General features: G+C 39.6%; 1 protein-coding gene across 1 annotated transcript in view; it reads left to right on the top strand.

Moving 5' to 3' along the window:
* Positions 1–15,010, top strand: part of LOC107548756 (forkhead box protein P4-like) — a 132,610-nt gene that overhangs the window by 87,273 nt on the left and 30,327 nt on the right. The window contains exons 5-7 of the mRNA XM_016229597.1: positions 2,426–2,512; positions 8,845–8,998; positions 13,915–14,119. Coding sequence (XP_016085083.1) covers positions 2,426–2,512; positions 8,845–8,998; positions 13,915–14,119 — 446 coding nt within the window. The remainder of the gene's footprint in view (positions 1–2,425; positions 2,513–8,844; positions 8,999–13,914; positions 14,120–15,010) is intronic.

Genomic DNA, 15,010 nt, shown 5'->3' with positions numbered 1-15,010 from the left:
GTCTGTTAACTTTAGACCAGTGGTTCTCAAACTTTTTTGGTCGCGCCAAATAATTTCACTAAACATTATGAAAAATTACAGCTTTTTTTAATTTAAAAAACCCACTGGGGAAAAAAACACCTGCATCACTTGAAACATTGAAAAATAGCTTAGAGAGAATAACTGTTATTATATTTATTTTTTGTGGGTTTCATGCTGTCCGCAAATTAAGGCATAGGACACACACAGGCTTTCCTCCTCAACAATGACATTAAACACCAATGACATTTTTTGGAGGGGTTCCCCAAATCGCGGACTTGGCAACACTGTAGCATGCCAACTTGATGCTTCCTCTGAAGACTGCTTAGATGTGTTCGACTTGAAGCAGCGCTGCTTAGATCGGTGTGTGTCATCAAAGTACTGCGAGAGCTATAAGAGCGCGGATGTCTCCTTATGCTTTCTCTTGCCGTACTTTGATATCATACACCGATCGATCTTCAAGTTGAACACACCTCTTTACTCTTGCGTGTCATGTGACCGAGTGTAATCACAGCCTCTGCGATTGAAAAATCGTGTTTTTTTCATATTGCGATATTATCGCAAATGCAATTAATCGTTCAGCCCTACTTTAGACATATATGCAACTCCTTGCACCTGACTACCTCATTCTGGATACCCAGTATCATGTGACTCATTTGATAGCACCACATTTTCCAGTATAAGCAGATGGACAGAACAGTTTTGGGCAGCCTATTGTGCCATGGTGTCTCTTTACAGAAGAAGCACTGATGTTTAAAGGGGTGGTTGATTGCGATTTCACTTGTTTAACGTTAGTTAGTGTGTAATGTTGCTGTTTGAGCATAAACAATATCTGCAAAGTTGCGGCGCTGAAAGTTCAGTGCATTCTGGCAGTTTAATGCCTACAAAAAACGGCTCGTAGGGACTACAACGAGTTACTTCCCGGGTTTGTGACAAACCCAGACAAACCCCGCCCCCGGGAACATGCAACAAAGGGGGCGAGGCCATGCTGTGCTGCTTTAGAGAAGAGGAAGAGAAAACTAGAGGTGCACGTAAAAATCTATTCATATATGAATCGTGATTCTGTCTTCTAACGATTCTAGTGGATTCACAAGTTTCAAAATCAGTGTTCTAAATCAGCGGTTCTTAATACTGTTCCTCGCGTTCCCCTGCTCTGCACACACTCTGCATCTCTCTCTCTCTCTCTCTCTCTCTCTCTCTCTCATTCAGCTCAGCTCAGCTCCAACAATGAACTGTTCCATGTATACAATTATTTTCACATAGCTATGAGAAGCGTTATACATGGACGCGCTTGCGGTTGCCGTACTGTATTAAACCTTTAATCAGCTTTAAATATAACCGTATATTAAAAGCTAACCGAAACAGTAGCATTTACAAATAACAGCGTATCTAAAAGTATGAGACAACAACAATCAAAAAACATACCATTAAGAGCCGTGCTTGCACAGGTTCTGCGCAATCCTCTTCACTAATATCCTCTGCGTCTCAATCGGGCTCAAACTGATAAGCAATATAGACAACGCCATTGTTTACAATACAACCGGAGCACATGCGGCTGAGGTGAGGGGCGTGACATTCAGACGTGCACTAGAGGCGGTTTAGCGAATCACAACACACTGGGCCAGCTAACCAATCTGAGCCCATCACGTTATTTCTGAGGGAGGGGCTTCATAAAAGCAGGAAATGATCAGCGTGTTTATGGGAGAAGGGACAGAGTGGTGTAGAATAAAGGTAAATTATGTGAAAAATAATGCGTTTTTTTTTTTTTTTTAAACGAAGCATTAACACATGTTAGACTGCACCCCATAAACATGATCAAGCCTAGAAAAAAAACAGTAAATCACCCCTTTAAATTCACTTTATATGGTTTATATAGAGTAATAAAGAAAATGAAGAGAAAGGGTACAATGCATGTGACCTTCAAACTAGATTCTGCAGTTCAGATGAACCTGGTATGTTTGAAAGTGTATTTTATTGAGGTTTTTTTGAAGTGCTCTTTTTTTCAGCATATATTTATGTTGTATTCTTGTTACACTGAAGTTTGCATTTTGTTTATCTCACATTGAAAAAAATATATATTATTTTAGTAAAATATCTAAACATCCTGAATAATAAAATAAATTGATTTTGCATAAGCTTTGCAAAAATATTAGCATAAAAATATTATATTATATAAAATATTATTGTAATATTATAATACTATTGTCGTTTTCATACAATATATCTTGAATTAAGAATTTTTTTAAGCATAAAGTTTACAATTTAGTAAGATTTATGCTTGGGCAATATGGTAAATAAAGTTTTAACATCTGATGAATTATTTATTTATTTTGCTCTTTTTTATGTTTTACAGTGTAGTGTTGCATTTCCAATAAATTAAACTAATTATCTCTCTTTCTCTGTCTAGCTGCAGGAGTACTACAAGAAGCAACAGGAGCAGCTGCACCTCCAGCTCCTTACCCAGCAACAGCAAGCAGGGAAGCAGGCCAAAGAGGTGAGACACTGCCCCCTCCCTCTGTAGTGCACTTCACAGTGTACTTCACCCTCATAGCACCCTAGATGAGCATCCTCAAGTTTGCTGACACATGATTTGTCACACAGCAGAGGCCAGTTCCTCTTGAAAGCCAGAAACCAGCTCTTTGAAAATAACCGTTCTCATATGTGAGATGATTGTATGATGGATTTTGTGCTGCACTGAATGGCACAGACCTTATAAAGACTCTGAGCATTACATGAAATCCTCAGTAGGAAAATAGATGCATGCCATCATGTTTTTTTCCCTCCTCTCTCAAGCATTCAATTGCATTTTGTGTATTAAATGATTCAAAAATGCGGATTAAGACGTTTGGGGAATATGGATTTTCATTTCTTTGCCGTTGACCAAAGTCATGCTCCAATCCTTGCCATGGGCTTCCCTGCTAATACTCGTTAAGCATTAATTTACAAGTCGCCGCTTGCTAAGCCTAGGGGAAAATCCCTATTACAACCCACTATGGTGGAGCTGACGATTTTCTTTAATTGTCAATTAATGCACTGGAGGGGGAGAAGGACCTGATCTGGGTAAGGAAGGTGAGGGGGAATCATGTTGGATCACTGAGGATAAGACTGCAGCACAACAAAGGCAAGGGCGCAATCGCTTGCCTGCGCACTGCGGGAGAGGAGATCTGTGCTAATCTGGCGGTCAAATGAATTCCAAACTTATGAGGCCTGTTTTTCAGTAGCATGAGATATATACAACTTAATCAATCAAAGAGTTTTCACGAGGGCATAATCACCAGACAGATTAGCACCAGTGTTGGGCAGTAACGCATTACTTAGTAACGCATTACTGTAATTTGATTACTTTTTTAGTAACGGAGTAATTTAATGCGTTATAATTTTCAAAATAGTAATTAGAGTATAGTTACAAACCGAGGTCTCTATACGTTACTGCCGCGTTACATTGCTGGCAGAATGCAGTGATTTCTAATCTAGATTGTAAAAAGGATGTAGCTCATGCACTGTCAAGTCAAGTGCCAGTGGATTAGAGACCTGCTCTCCCGAGAGACCCGACGCAACAGAGTGCGGCGTGGGACAAGATGGGCGAGTGCTGGTGCGGGCGGGTAGACACTCGTGTGTGTGCGGGATGCGGGAGAATAAAATTATTCACGGGACTCCCGCAAAATAGAAATATCTAAGCATAAAATTTCTAAAACAAATAAATTGTTATTCATCTATTGCACAATAGCAACATGAAATAATATAAAATATAAACGATTAACAGGTGCAAGCGTATGCAGAGTTTCAATTTAGGCTATAACACGTGTTTGCAGCATTGAGAAATGCAGTGCTGAAATTTGCGTGCTCACGAATCCTCTCATTATAACACACGAATTGTAGACATTATGAACGATTCATTATGCATATATTTATTGTGTTATAACAGAGATTTGTGAGATTGCGTTGAACTGAGATGTCTTTTAGAGATTATAAATGCAGCGCTCTTTGCTGGCATTCTGCCATGTCAAACCAAAGTAACGTAAAAAAGTAACGTAACTAGTAATGTAACTAATTACTAATTACTTTTGAAATAAAGTAATCAGAACAGTAACGTGATTACTTTTAAAAGGAGTAATCAGTAATTTAATTACATTTTCAGAGTAACTTGCCCAACACTGATTAGCACATAGCTGCTAGCACTGTTGCTAGCAACATGCAGGTTACAGAAGCTTGTGAAGGTGAAAGGAAAATAGGGGATTGTGTTTGCATCCCTCCGAAAACAACATCTTAAACCAGCCTAAGAAAGTTAGGATAGTCTAGTTAGTCTCCCAGCTTTCCCACTGGTCAATCAGACAGTTTTGCAGCCTGTCTATCTAAAAAAGCCCCAAGTAGCAGAGATTAACACATAGCTGCTACTAGCACAGTTACTAAAAAGATAGCCTGTGAAGCCTTGCTAGCTTCCCAGCCTCCACAAACAGGTGTTAAATCGGTCTAGCTTGTCTCCTAACCTTTCTAAACTGGTGTTAAAATGGTTTGACTGGTCAGTGAGATGTGTTTACAAATCTGAAAAGAGCCTGAAACCATCAGAATAGCAGAGATTAGCACATAGCTGCTAGCACAGTTACTAGCAAGATGCAGGGTATAGTAGCCTGTGTAGATGAAAAGAGGGCAAGTGGACTGTGTGTTTGAGGTTAGCCCTGCTTAACAAATGTTCAAATGTGTCTCGGCTGGTTTATTAATAATTAATTTATTAATAATTTTTAGCATTTTTACATTTAGCAGACGCTTTTATCCAAAGCGACTTACAGTGCATTCAGGCTTTACATTTTTTACCAGTATGTGTGTTCCCTGGGAATCGAACCCACAACTTTTTGAGCCACAGGAACAATAATTAATAATAATAATTAATAATTTAAGATAGTCTAGATTGTTTCCAAGCCGGACTTAGGTGGTTTTTAGCAGGCTTACAGTAACTAGTCTCTCAGCTGGCATTCCATCTGAAAACTGCCCAAAAATCAGAAAACAGACCCCAGCACTAATCATGTTAGGAGACTAGCTAGTTAGCTTCAACTGGTTTAAATGAAAGAATCATCTACAGTCCATTTGTATTATGGTCTCTGCAACTCCACTGCAAAAATCAAATAGGTAAATTCTCGTATGAGTTGTGTAGGGTTGAGTGTGGTTTGCTGTCCTCTGTATTTGTGACTGAGAGGATCAAAATATGAATGAGCTCTTGACTTCATAGCAGGTGAGTGACTGAGGCGGGTGGTGAGTGAGTGTGGATGCTATAGGCCATGGAGGACAGGGATTAATACCCGTTAGATATGCTCCAGACAGCATTGTGACTGATAGAGCACGAGGTGCCTGAAACACACGTACACAGAGTGGCACACACACTCCAGCAAATGAGACCAGTATCCTGACATTTTCCACAGATAGTCAAGGAACGTGACAGAGACCATGGGAAAAAAAAGAAAAAGATTGAAAAGTGAGAGGGAGGGGAAAGGTATAAAAAAGCATGACTAACCTTATTCAAGGCCTCAGGAGTTTTTCAGACATTTTCCCTTATTAAATATTGGAGCTAGGGAGACGGTGTGAGTGGAAGGAGAGCAGGGAAATTAAATTGGGAGAGCAGTGGTCAGCTCCTCTTCCCCATGGATCAGCTCACGTTTGTTCTGGGCCTCTTTAGTCGGCCTGAAATATGGCCCTATTCAAGTATGCTAACATGCTTGGCCAGAACGTCACAGACACGTTGTACATACTTAACGTATTTTTTTGCGTTACTGTCTCTGTGAGAAACCGAAGTCCTCCTTTCTGCTGCCCCACTGCACAATTATATTAGGTTGGAAGTCTACTGTACCGTCACCTGTAGCTTTTTTGCTTAAAGATGTTTGCTTCAAGATTAATATTAAAAGTGTTTATTTTTTTATTATTTTACTTTTTTATATTATTAATATTTGTTGCATGATGGAAATTAAAATGAAATTATTCATGTTAAAAGGGTACATTTTTATTTTATTTCTTTTTTTTAATTGTATTTTATTTTCTTATTTTGTTGTATTTATTATTTTATTTTATTTATTAAATAAAATTTCTCATACTTATACTGTAGAGTACATTTTAGGTTTTATCATACAATTTTAGTTATGGAGATAACTAATAAATGGATGCTGTCTGGAGTATCAGTGCAATGGAAAGCTGATATAAGCATATTATATTAGGCCATCTTAAAAGTTTCATCTGTGTGAGTGTGTGTTTACGCGTGTGTTGTCTGTCATGTATTGGTATTCCCCTGGGGACGAGTGCACTGACAGCACTGGACTAACAGTTAAACAGTCAGGCGTGAGGAGAGGAAAGAAGATAGCATCACAAGTATGTGTGGTGTTTCTCATCCCTCTTGTCTTCTTTTAAGGCCCTTCATCCTCTGAAACCTCCCTTTTCTTTGTTCTGCCATGCTGTTGGTCCACCTAGCACATAAAACTGCCCCCTGAAGCCATGAAGCTAACTGCATATCTGGCCCGTACTACCACCTCCTCAATTTTGTCATCAATATATTTTATTTTCCTTTCATTCGTCATTATTAGCATAAAGTTTCAACGATCATGGCAAGTGGCCTGTTCATATAATCTGTGATTGAAATTGGAAACTCAAACTCTCAGGACTTTGTTTTTGTAAAGCAGTTGAAGATGGAGAGATGACACGTTATGCTCTCTCTCAGTAAAAGAGGCTTTAATTGCCACCCATATCACTGCCAGTCAGCACAAACAGGTTGAGAGGTGAGATAGACAGAAAGAAGAAAGGGAGAGATGGTTGCTGCACACATTTTTGCATCATCAATCCCAACTTTTGCTCTTTTTCTGTTTTTTTATTGTTTCAGCCACTCTCACTCTCTCTCTCTCAGTTTGACGGTTGAGCTGTGGAGTCACCCTGGAGTCAGCCTAATGAAGTAGTGCTGTCAGTCGGGCCTGGCGTGCCCAAACTCTGTTTGATGTGCTCATAAATCAAGCTGACAGGCCTGTTACTCCGCTAGCTTTAGCCACTCAACTGCATCTAATGTAAACAGCGTGCAGACACAATGTGTTAAAGAACTTGAACTGTGTCCCATGGGACCCAAACAGGGTGGCCCTTTCCCATGGGGCCACGTGCCCCAGGCAGAGGCCTCAACACTTCTCTGACAGTGAGATTAAGAAACTACCTTTAATTATTTTTCTTTTTTTATTTTCCTTCCCTCATTCAACATTTTTTCTCTCTCCCCTCCACTTTTTTTCGTGCCGTTATCTTAAAGAAGATAAGACCCATCTCTCATTGGGGGAACATCAAAAAGCTTGTTGCTGGAAACAGTGGTTCGACTCAGGCCAGTTCAGGAAGGAGGACATTTATCACCACGACACCAACTGACCTTATCGGCACATGCCATGTATTCCATAGCACTCACCCTTACCCTTACACATACAAACACACACACAGAACTCTCCACCTATCTGCTCTAAAAATGAGTGTGTACTGGTTTCTTTATTGTTTTAAAGGTGATATGGATCATGTATACTTTCAACAAGGTTTCTAAAGCACTACTTGTCTTCCATTTTTTGGACCAGTTTTGGTGCACTGAGGCTGCATTTATTTAATCAAAAATACAATTTAAAATAATAGTTTTCTATGTTAATATATTTTAAAGTGTAATTTTTTCTTGTGATGCAAAGATGAATTTTCAGCAGCCATTACTCCAGTTTTAAGTGTCAGGTGATCCTTCAGAAATATGCTGTAATATGCTGATTTGGTGGTCAGGAAATGTTTATTTTTATCAAATTTGAAAACAGTTGTGTTGCTTAATATATATATATATAAAGTACTTTTGTCCTTCTTAATATATATTAAGTATACTTTCGTCCTGGCCCAGACTCCCAAAATGCCATTGGTTGAGTTAATGTTGCCATGCAGTGTCACTTTAAACATCATAAATTATATGCATTACCTTTAAATCGATCTTTTCCAGCCTTTTTCGTCACCTTGGCCCTTTTTTCTGTTCCTGCACCTCTTGCAAAGATCTGATGGGTTTTTCTCACTCATGTCATGTTTTTATACAAGTTTAGGACAAGTCTTGAAGTACACTAGTTTATGTTCATAGCTGACATAGCTCATTTTTAATCTCTTTGTTAAACATCACCAGAAGTCGGCTGGAACAAAAATATATCTCTTGATAGCTGAATAGTGACTGTCTGCACACATTGAGACCTGTTTATGAAACAGAGAAAGAGGGTTTTGGAATCACGCTTCTCAAGTTTCACAAAGCACATTTCATGCATAGTGGAAAAAATACCAAGCCTTATCGTAAAATGATAAACATCTGATGTCATATAATCTGGAACTGTTCTTAACATTGTGCACAGATGTTATTAGTCACTGTTTATTGCCGTGTTAATTGCGCGCCAACCACATGCTAACAGATTGCTACACGCAGGAATGAACAAGCATGTTTGCGAGCGTGTCTTTGGTGTCGGTCCTAGACCACATGGAACTGTCACTCCCAGATTAATGTTTTATCTCTTAATACACGAGGCTTCACAATGCACTTCGACACTTTGAACTGCAACATTTCTCAGCATTTTGTTGTCTGCTTGTTGTCTACCACCACAGGAAGTGCTTTAGTGATTGGTGGAGAAAATATCTCTATTCCAGGATATGTCCTATCTAAACATGTCCTGGACAAGGTTGAAGGCTTATAAAAGCCAATGAATGTCTCATCATTCCCATCCTCTCCATCCTGCAGCTCTACAAGTCTCTTCCTCTCACTTTACACAGTCATTTGTTTTGTTGTGTAACATGCTTCTCTCTCTCTCTCATTCTCAGCAGCAGCAGTTGGGGAATAAACAGCTGGCTTTCCAGCAGCAACTGATCCAGATGCAACAACTACAGCAGCAACACATTCTGAATCTACAAAGACAGGGCCTGGTGAACCTACAGCCAGGACAAGGAGCAATACCCATTCAGAGCCTGCAGCAAGGTACACATACCAATGCAGACACACACAGTATGCATACTTATCTGGCAAACAAGGCTCAGGATTGACCGTTTTCCTGCAAATGAGTAAGATGTCTGAATACTCAGTGTTTGTGAGACAGTACCTGATATACTGCATCACTGAGTTTCAGTAGACGCTTTGCCATCCTGTGAGGCTACAGGTGCTGCCCAGTGTGATTTTGGTATTATTTCTATACTATAATACTTTTTTATATATATTTTTTATTAGCTTTATTTGTATATTTTTATTTTTCATTTTAATTTTAGTTTAGTTTTTAGTCATTTTTATGTGCTTTTTTTTCAGTTTTAGTTCAGTTGTATTTCCAGTTAGTAATTTTAGTGCTTCTTTTTAAACTAAGTCATCCTTGCATCTATTGACATGTTTTTAATAGTTTTAGTTCTCAACACTGCATAAAATAATAAGACTTGTTTTCATAGTTTCTTTAATATGAGTGTATTTTGTATATCTGCACTTGCAGATTTTTTACTTGTTTTTTATCTAGTTTATACTTGAAAAAAGTGGGAAATGTACTTGTTTAATTAGACAAAATACAATTATGTTTAAGATAAAAAAAAGAATTTTATTTTATTTTAAATACTTTTTAAACATTTACTGTGAAAGGAAGGGAATTTGGCTGAATTTAGGATTTGTATAAGACAATTTTATTGCAGATAAGTCATGTATATCTTAAACTCTTCCCCAGCTCTATTAGCTGGTCAATATTGACCACAAACATGTGACTCCGTCTAGCCCCAGGGTGAGGTGCTACAACCGCAGACCTCTCAACCCGGTGGTCTGTCTCTTTCACAGCTCTCCTCCTGTCCTCAACAGTCAGAAAAACACCACAGAGTGTCTGATTCACTCCTTTCGTGATGCCTATTAAAGGAAAGTGGAGCTCTAGAGGAAATGCAGCGTGCTAAATAAATGCAGCATCTGTGTTCATACCCGTAGCCCAGGACCAGATGGCAGTCTCAGGCTGAAGCCAGACCTGTGTTCGCCGCCCACTTTTTCTTCCTTAGTCAGCCCTAACCACACACACTCTCATGCATGATCTCAGATTGCCCCGCTACTACACGCGCAACGTTGAATGCTAATAAAGCTGGCTGTAAAATGAATCCCTTATTCATCTTCCTCCAAAATTTGGCAATGAGCTAACATCTCAATCTATTAGAGCGGGATGGAGTCCCCCGGAGACTAACTACAGCCATGTCCATAGAGCCACATGTGAAGCTTGTTAACTTAATCAGCTCATAAAGAGATAAAAGCAAAGCTTGATTGTTGGTTTTGTGGAAGGCAGTCATTTGGATAATAGGTAAAATATGCCACAAAATTCACCAGACTTTGTGCACAGGCTAGGAGGGGGCTTATGTGTGTGCGGCTTATGTGTGTGCGCCCATGAGTTTTACACGCTCCAGATGCACTTATCCTACAAAAGGAAATGGAGGTTTTGGATCATTTTTGAATGTATTTTTTTCATTTTTCCTTGTTTTGTCAAAGGGCCCTACCAGAAATGGATCTTGACTGCAACCTGGCCACTGTCCGCCAAAATTAGGCACATCAACTTTTACTTGTTCCACAGCGGTCGTAACATTACAAGAGCTTCAACAGGACAGTACAAACAGGGAGCCGACTCAAGTTTCCATGCCAAAGTCCCTGCCACTCTTGCCGATAGGGCCTCCAAAATTATCCCAGTCTTTTATGAGCTTGACTCTCATTCTCACCCATTGCTCTTGACATCTCTGATTATTTCAGTCTTAAGAAAACATAGACTCAAGATCCAGAATCCTGAGTGGGCCTACCATACACACACACACACACACACACACATGCACACGGCTGCTTTTAGAAAAGTAGTCTGGTGGAAAAAAAAGAGAGGGAGAGTGCAAGGAGCAAGCCAGAGGAAGGTTCGCAGATTGATGAAAATAATTTTTCACGACAGCTGTAAACTTTCAACTTTGGCATCTTTCTGGCGTAGACCCTCGCGCCCACCCCCATTGCTTATGTCATTGTTTCAAGGGGTCTGATGAACAATAAACTCTGGGCTCTTGGAATCCCTTCAACAAATCCTGCAACAGAGCAGAAACACGGAATTTCCCCACAATCCCTCTCTGAAAAGAAGCCCTCCATTATGACTGGCCAGCCAACCATGTGCATTCTTCTGGCTAGTCATGCTTGGCCGTAGCTGCCACTGAAAAGGATTTGTTCTCTGATCCATGGGTGGCGCCAACCGTTGTTGTTGATGTTTTCGTGTTTGTTTGGCGTGTCCAACCTATTCTCTCAGAATGGCTTGAGTTTCAAACCCAAGTGACTTTTGTTTCTTTGTAATACTCACTTAACAGTTACAGTAAGTAATTTGAATTCCTGTCCAAAGGGCGCAACAAGATCTGTCGGACTCAGCGTAATGCTTTGTGATCACCATGCCAAACTTTTCATGATAAATGACATGATAAACCAAAGGGGAATTTGTTATTTTGCCTTGTGAGCAGTCTCATTGCCCATCTACTTATGAATATTAATCACTTTTAGATGGTAATCAGAAAGTGTAATGTAGTCCGAGCTGCGGTGAAACAGTAGCATAAATGCTTACGTTTTATATATTACCATTCAAACGTTTGGGGTCAGTAATATTTTAAAGAATTTCCTATTTTACAATTGCATACATTACATACAAATTGCATGCATTGCAATTAACATAGTTTTGTTCAGAAGGATGCATTCAGTTGATCAAAAATAACAGGTAACAAAATGACAACAAAACTTTGCTATTTCAAATAAACACTGTTCTTGTAAACTTTCTTCAAAAAATTTTGAAAAACAAATGTTTTCTCAGCACCAAATCAGCATATTAGAAAATTCAGCTTTGCCATCACAGGAATAAACTACATTTTAAAATATATTAAAATAGAAAACCGTTATTTTAGCTTGTCATAATATTTCAAAATATTGCTGTTTTTACTGTATTTTCAAATGTATAAATGCAGCCTTGGTGAGCATAAGAGACTTCTTTTTTTTTTAAACAGTCTTACTGAGCCCAAACTTTTGAACGGTAGTGCACTTGATGCAAGTGGTGCAGAAATTACACACTTCTTTACATTTAAAGATGAGGTGTTTAACCTATGCTGCATCAAGAAGAAATTCAAAAATAATGTCTGTTTCCAAGCAGGTTTCCCTAACACTCGCCTGCCATTGGTCAAGTAAACAGGTAACCCCATCCCAAACTCACACCATTGGTTGAGTCAGTGTTGCTATGCTAAGCTACTCATACTAACAGAGTAATGTTTTGAAAACACCACATTGTTTATACATGTCAGAGAAATCGACCTAACAATTGTTTACTCATAGTCTCTGAACATTAAGTAAAGTTTTAACGTCATGACACATCAGCTTCAATAAACCGAATACTAAATGCAAAATACTGCACAATTTCAGGAACACACACTTGTATGTAAAGCTAAGGTTGGCTTCAATGTTTTGTGTGTGTGTGTGTGTGTGTGTGTGTGTGTGTGTGTGTGTGTGAGAAATAGAGACTGTGTGGCCAACCACAGGGGAAACGCCTCACCTGGCTCTGTGTGTGTGTGCGACTGTGTGTGTGGAAGAAAATGAGATACAAAAACACTTCACTGTAGGTAAACCGCTCCATCTCCACCCTGTGTCCTCCCTTCCACTTCCTATGTTCTGGCTGCTCTTTCACAAAAGTAGAAAGAAATCACCTCCCTTCCCCTGTCCACGGCAACAGCGCCATGCCACCGGGCTGGCTCTGTTATTTGCAGGGTTAAAATACATCCATGGCTCTTTAGTGCTCTGTCAGGTTGTCCTGTGACTAGTGAACAACAGCCTGTAGCTGCAAGTGTGGCCATACATCATTTCCCTGGCCCCAGGCCTGCTGGAAAGAGAGGGAGGAGGGGGGATGAAGAGAGCCAGGCCAGGCGAGGAGTTTTGTTTTGGCGGGGTCCGGGACAAGAATGCGGACGGACCAGACATAATATTTAGATTGCTATTAAGTCTTTGCCATGTGAGATAGCATAGCAGGCTGTGGCTTTTCGGGAACAGTGTGCGCCAGACGAGCTTGGGTGGCCCCCCTTCTTCTCCTCTTTTTTTACACCCTCAAATCTCCCTCCCAAACTAGACCCCCTCTGCCTTTCCAAGAGAAAAAACAATCCCGAATTCAGCAAGTTTGAGGGGGGAAAAAATGCCAAGAGAGCATCTCACCAAGATTAATTCACCCAGTGAGGTGCAGTGCCGGTCGGGACAGTGATAATTACAAATGGAGGTAGCGAGGGGGATTTCTAGAGATGCTGAAAGATAACAAAACATGCTGAAATTAGCCATTTGCTTCCTCCAATTTGGACGGGTCCCTCCTTCTGCTGTCCTGTGAACTTAAGTCCCACTGGGCATGCCCCCCTCCCGTAGTGAAGTGTGGCACGGTGTGCGCCTGGTGTTTTATGGCTTGCCACAATAATGTCAGAGCACTGCCAGGTTTTGTGATCTCTGGGGCAGGATGCACTGCCAGCTGGCCACCATTCAAGATGCGGTGAGGTGGAAGGGGGGCTTTGGAGGTGTGATAAGGAGAGACACAGGTTTGGATGCTTTCCGAAGGAGCTCTCGTCATTCAACGCTGGGCTTATAGTCTTTAGAACAACAAAGATAAGAAAAACTAATAAACATACTGAAAAACTCTCTGCCTAGAAAAGGTTTCATCATATGGCACCTGTTGTTGACCCAGGGTTTTTAAAGCACATTTTTGTGTTTGTGTTTCAATGGAGATTGTGGATTATAGCACTTATAGTTTACTAAAGGTGGTAGTTTTCGCTTTTCTGTCTAAGGACTTTATGATTTATGGTAATAAATAATGATTTATAGTCTGTAGTAATATCTTGCTTGCTTTCTGTCCATCACAGCCATGTGTCCCACTGACCTGCAGCAGTTGTGGAAGGATGTGGCCTGTGTTCAGAGCACAGAGGAGGCCATGAAACACGAGGGCCTCGATCTGACCACCAATAGCTCCAACACTACCTCATATTCAGCCTCCAAGGTCTCACCTCATATCCCCCATCATCCTTTGCCAAATGGACAGAACTCTGTGCACACTCCAAAGAGAGACAGGTCAGTGGAAAATGCACAGGCATACCTCATAGTCCACCTGATGATTTTTTTTTATATTGTGTCAATGGTATGATTAATCAAAAATATGAAAGTAAAAAACGAGTAAATAATAATTGCAAAAGTGAGAAATAAGATTATATATATATTATATGTATATGTGTGTGTGTGTGTGTGTGTGTGCGTGAAAGTAAAAACAAGTAATACTAATTGCAAAAGTGAGAAATAAGTATATAAATGTAAATATAATTTTCACCTGATGATTTTTTTTTATATTGTGTCAATGGTATGATTAATCAAAAATATGAAAGTAAAAAACGAGTAAATAATAATTGCAAAAGTTAGAAATAAGATTATATATATATTATATGTATATGTGTGTGTGTGTGTGTGTGTGTGTGTGTGCGTGAAAGTAAAAACAAGTAATACTAATTGCAAAAGTGAAAAATAAGTATATAAATGTAAATATAATTTTTTTTGCAAAATTTAGTTTCGTGGTTAGTAATAAATATTTACATTTTATCAAATCATCTGCAATTGCCAGGTAGATAGTAAAATCTTGAAACTGACTGCAACTGCAAACAATAAGTAACAACTGACACTATTGAAAGTAAGCAAACAAGTGCTATAGCTATGCTAATGTATTTTTGTCATGAGCATTCAGAGTGCAACTGCTACATGAAAGATTTCATAAATAGATATTTTTGTCACACATATTTCAAGGTTTCTGCTGTCAGGTGCCGTTTGATGAGCTGATGTAAAATGTCTGGGTTCATTTGATATTGGTTGCTCGTGTGAGTTCCTCAGAACATAGCATGCCTTCAGCATGACTGACGCCCCTGTGCCAGTTTAGCGTGTGTGTGTGTGTGCGTGTGAAGTTGGTGAAAGGGTTCT

The sequence above is a fragment of the Sinocyclocheilus grahami genome, unplaced genomic scaffold (genome assembly GCF_001515645.1).
Source record: "Sinocyclocheilus grahami isolate Dianchi unplaced genomic scaffold, SAMN03320097.WGS_v1.1 scaffold2.1, whole genome shotgun sequence".
Classification (NCBI taxonomy): Eukaryota; Metazoa; Chordata; class Actinopteri; order Cypriniformes; family Cyprinidae; genus Sinocyclocheilus; species Sinocyclocheilus grahami.
The sequence above is the reverse complement of the archived record's forward strand: the minus strand, read 5'-3'. Positions and strand labels throughout refer to the sequence as shown.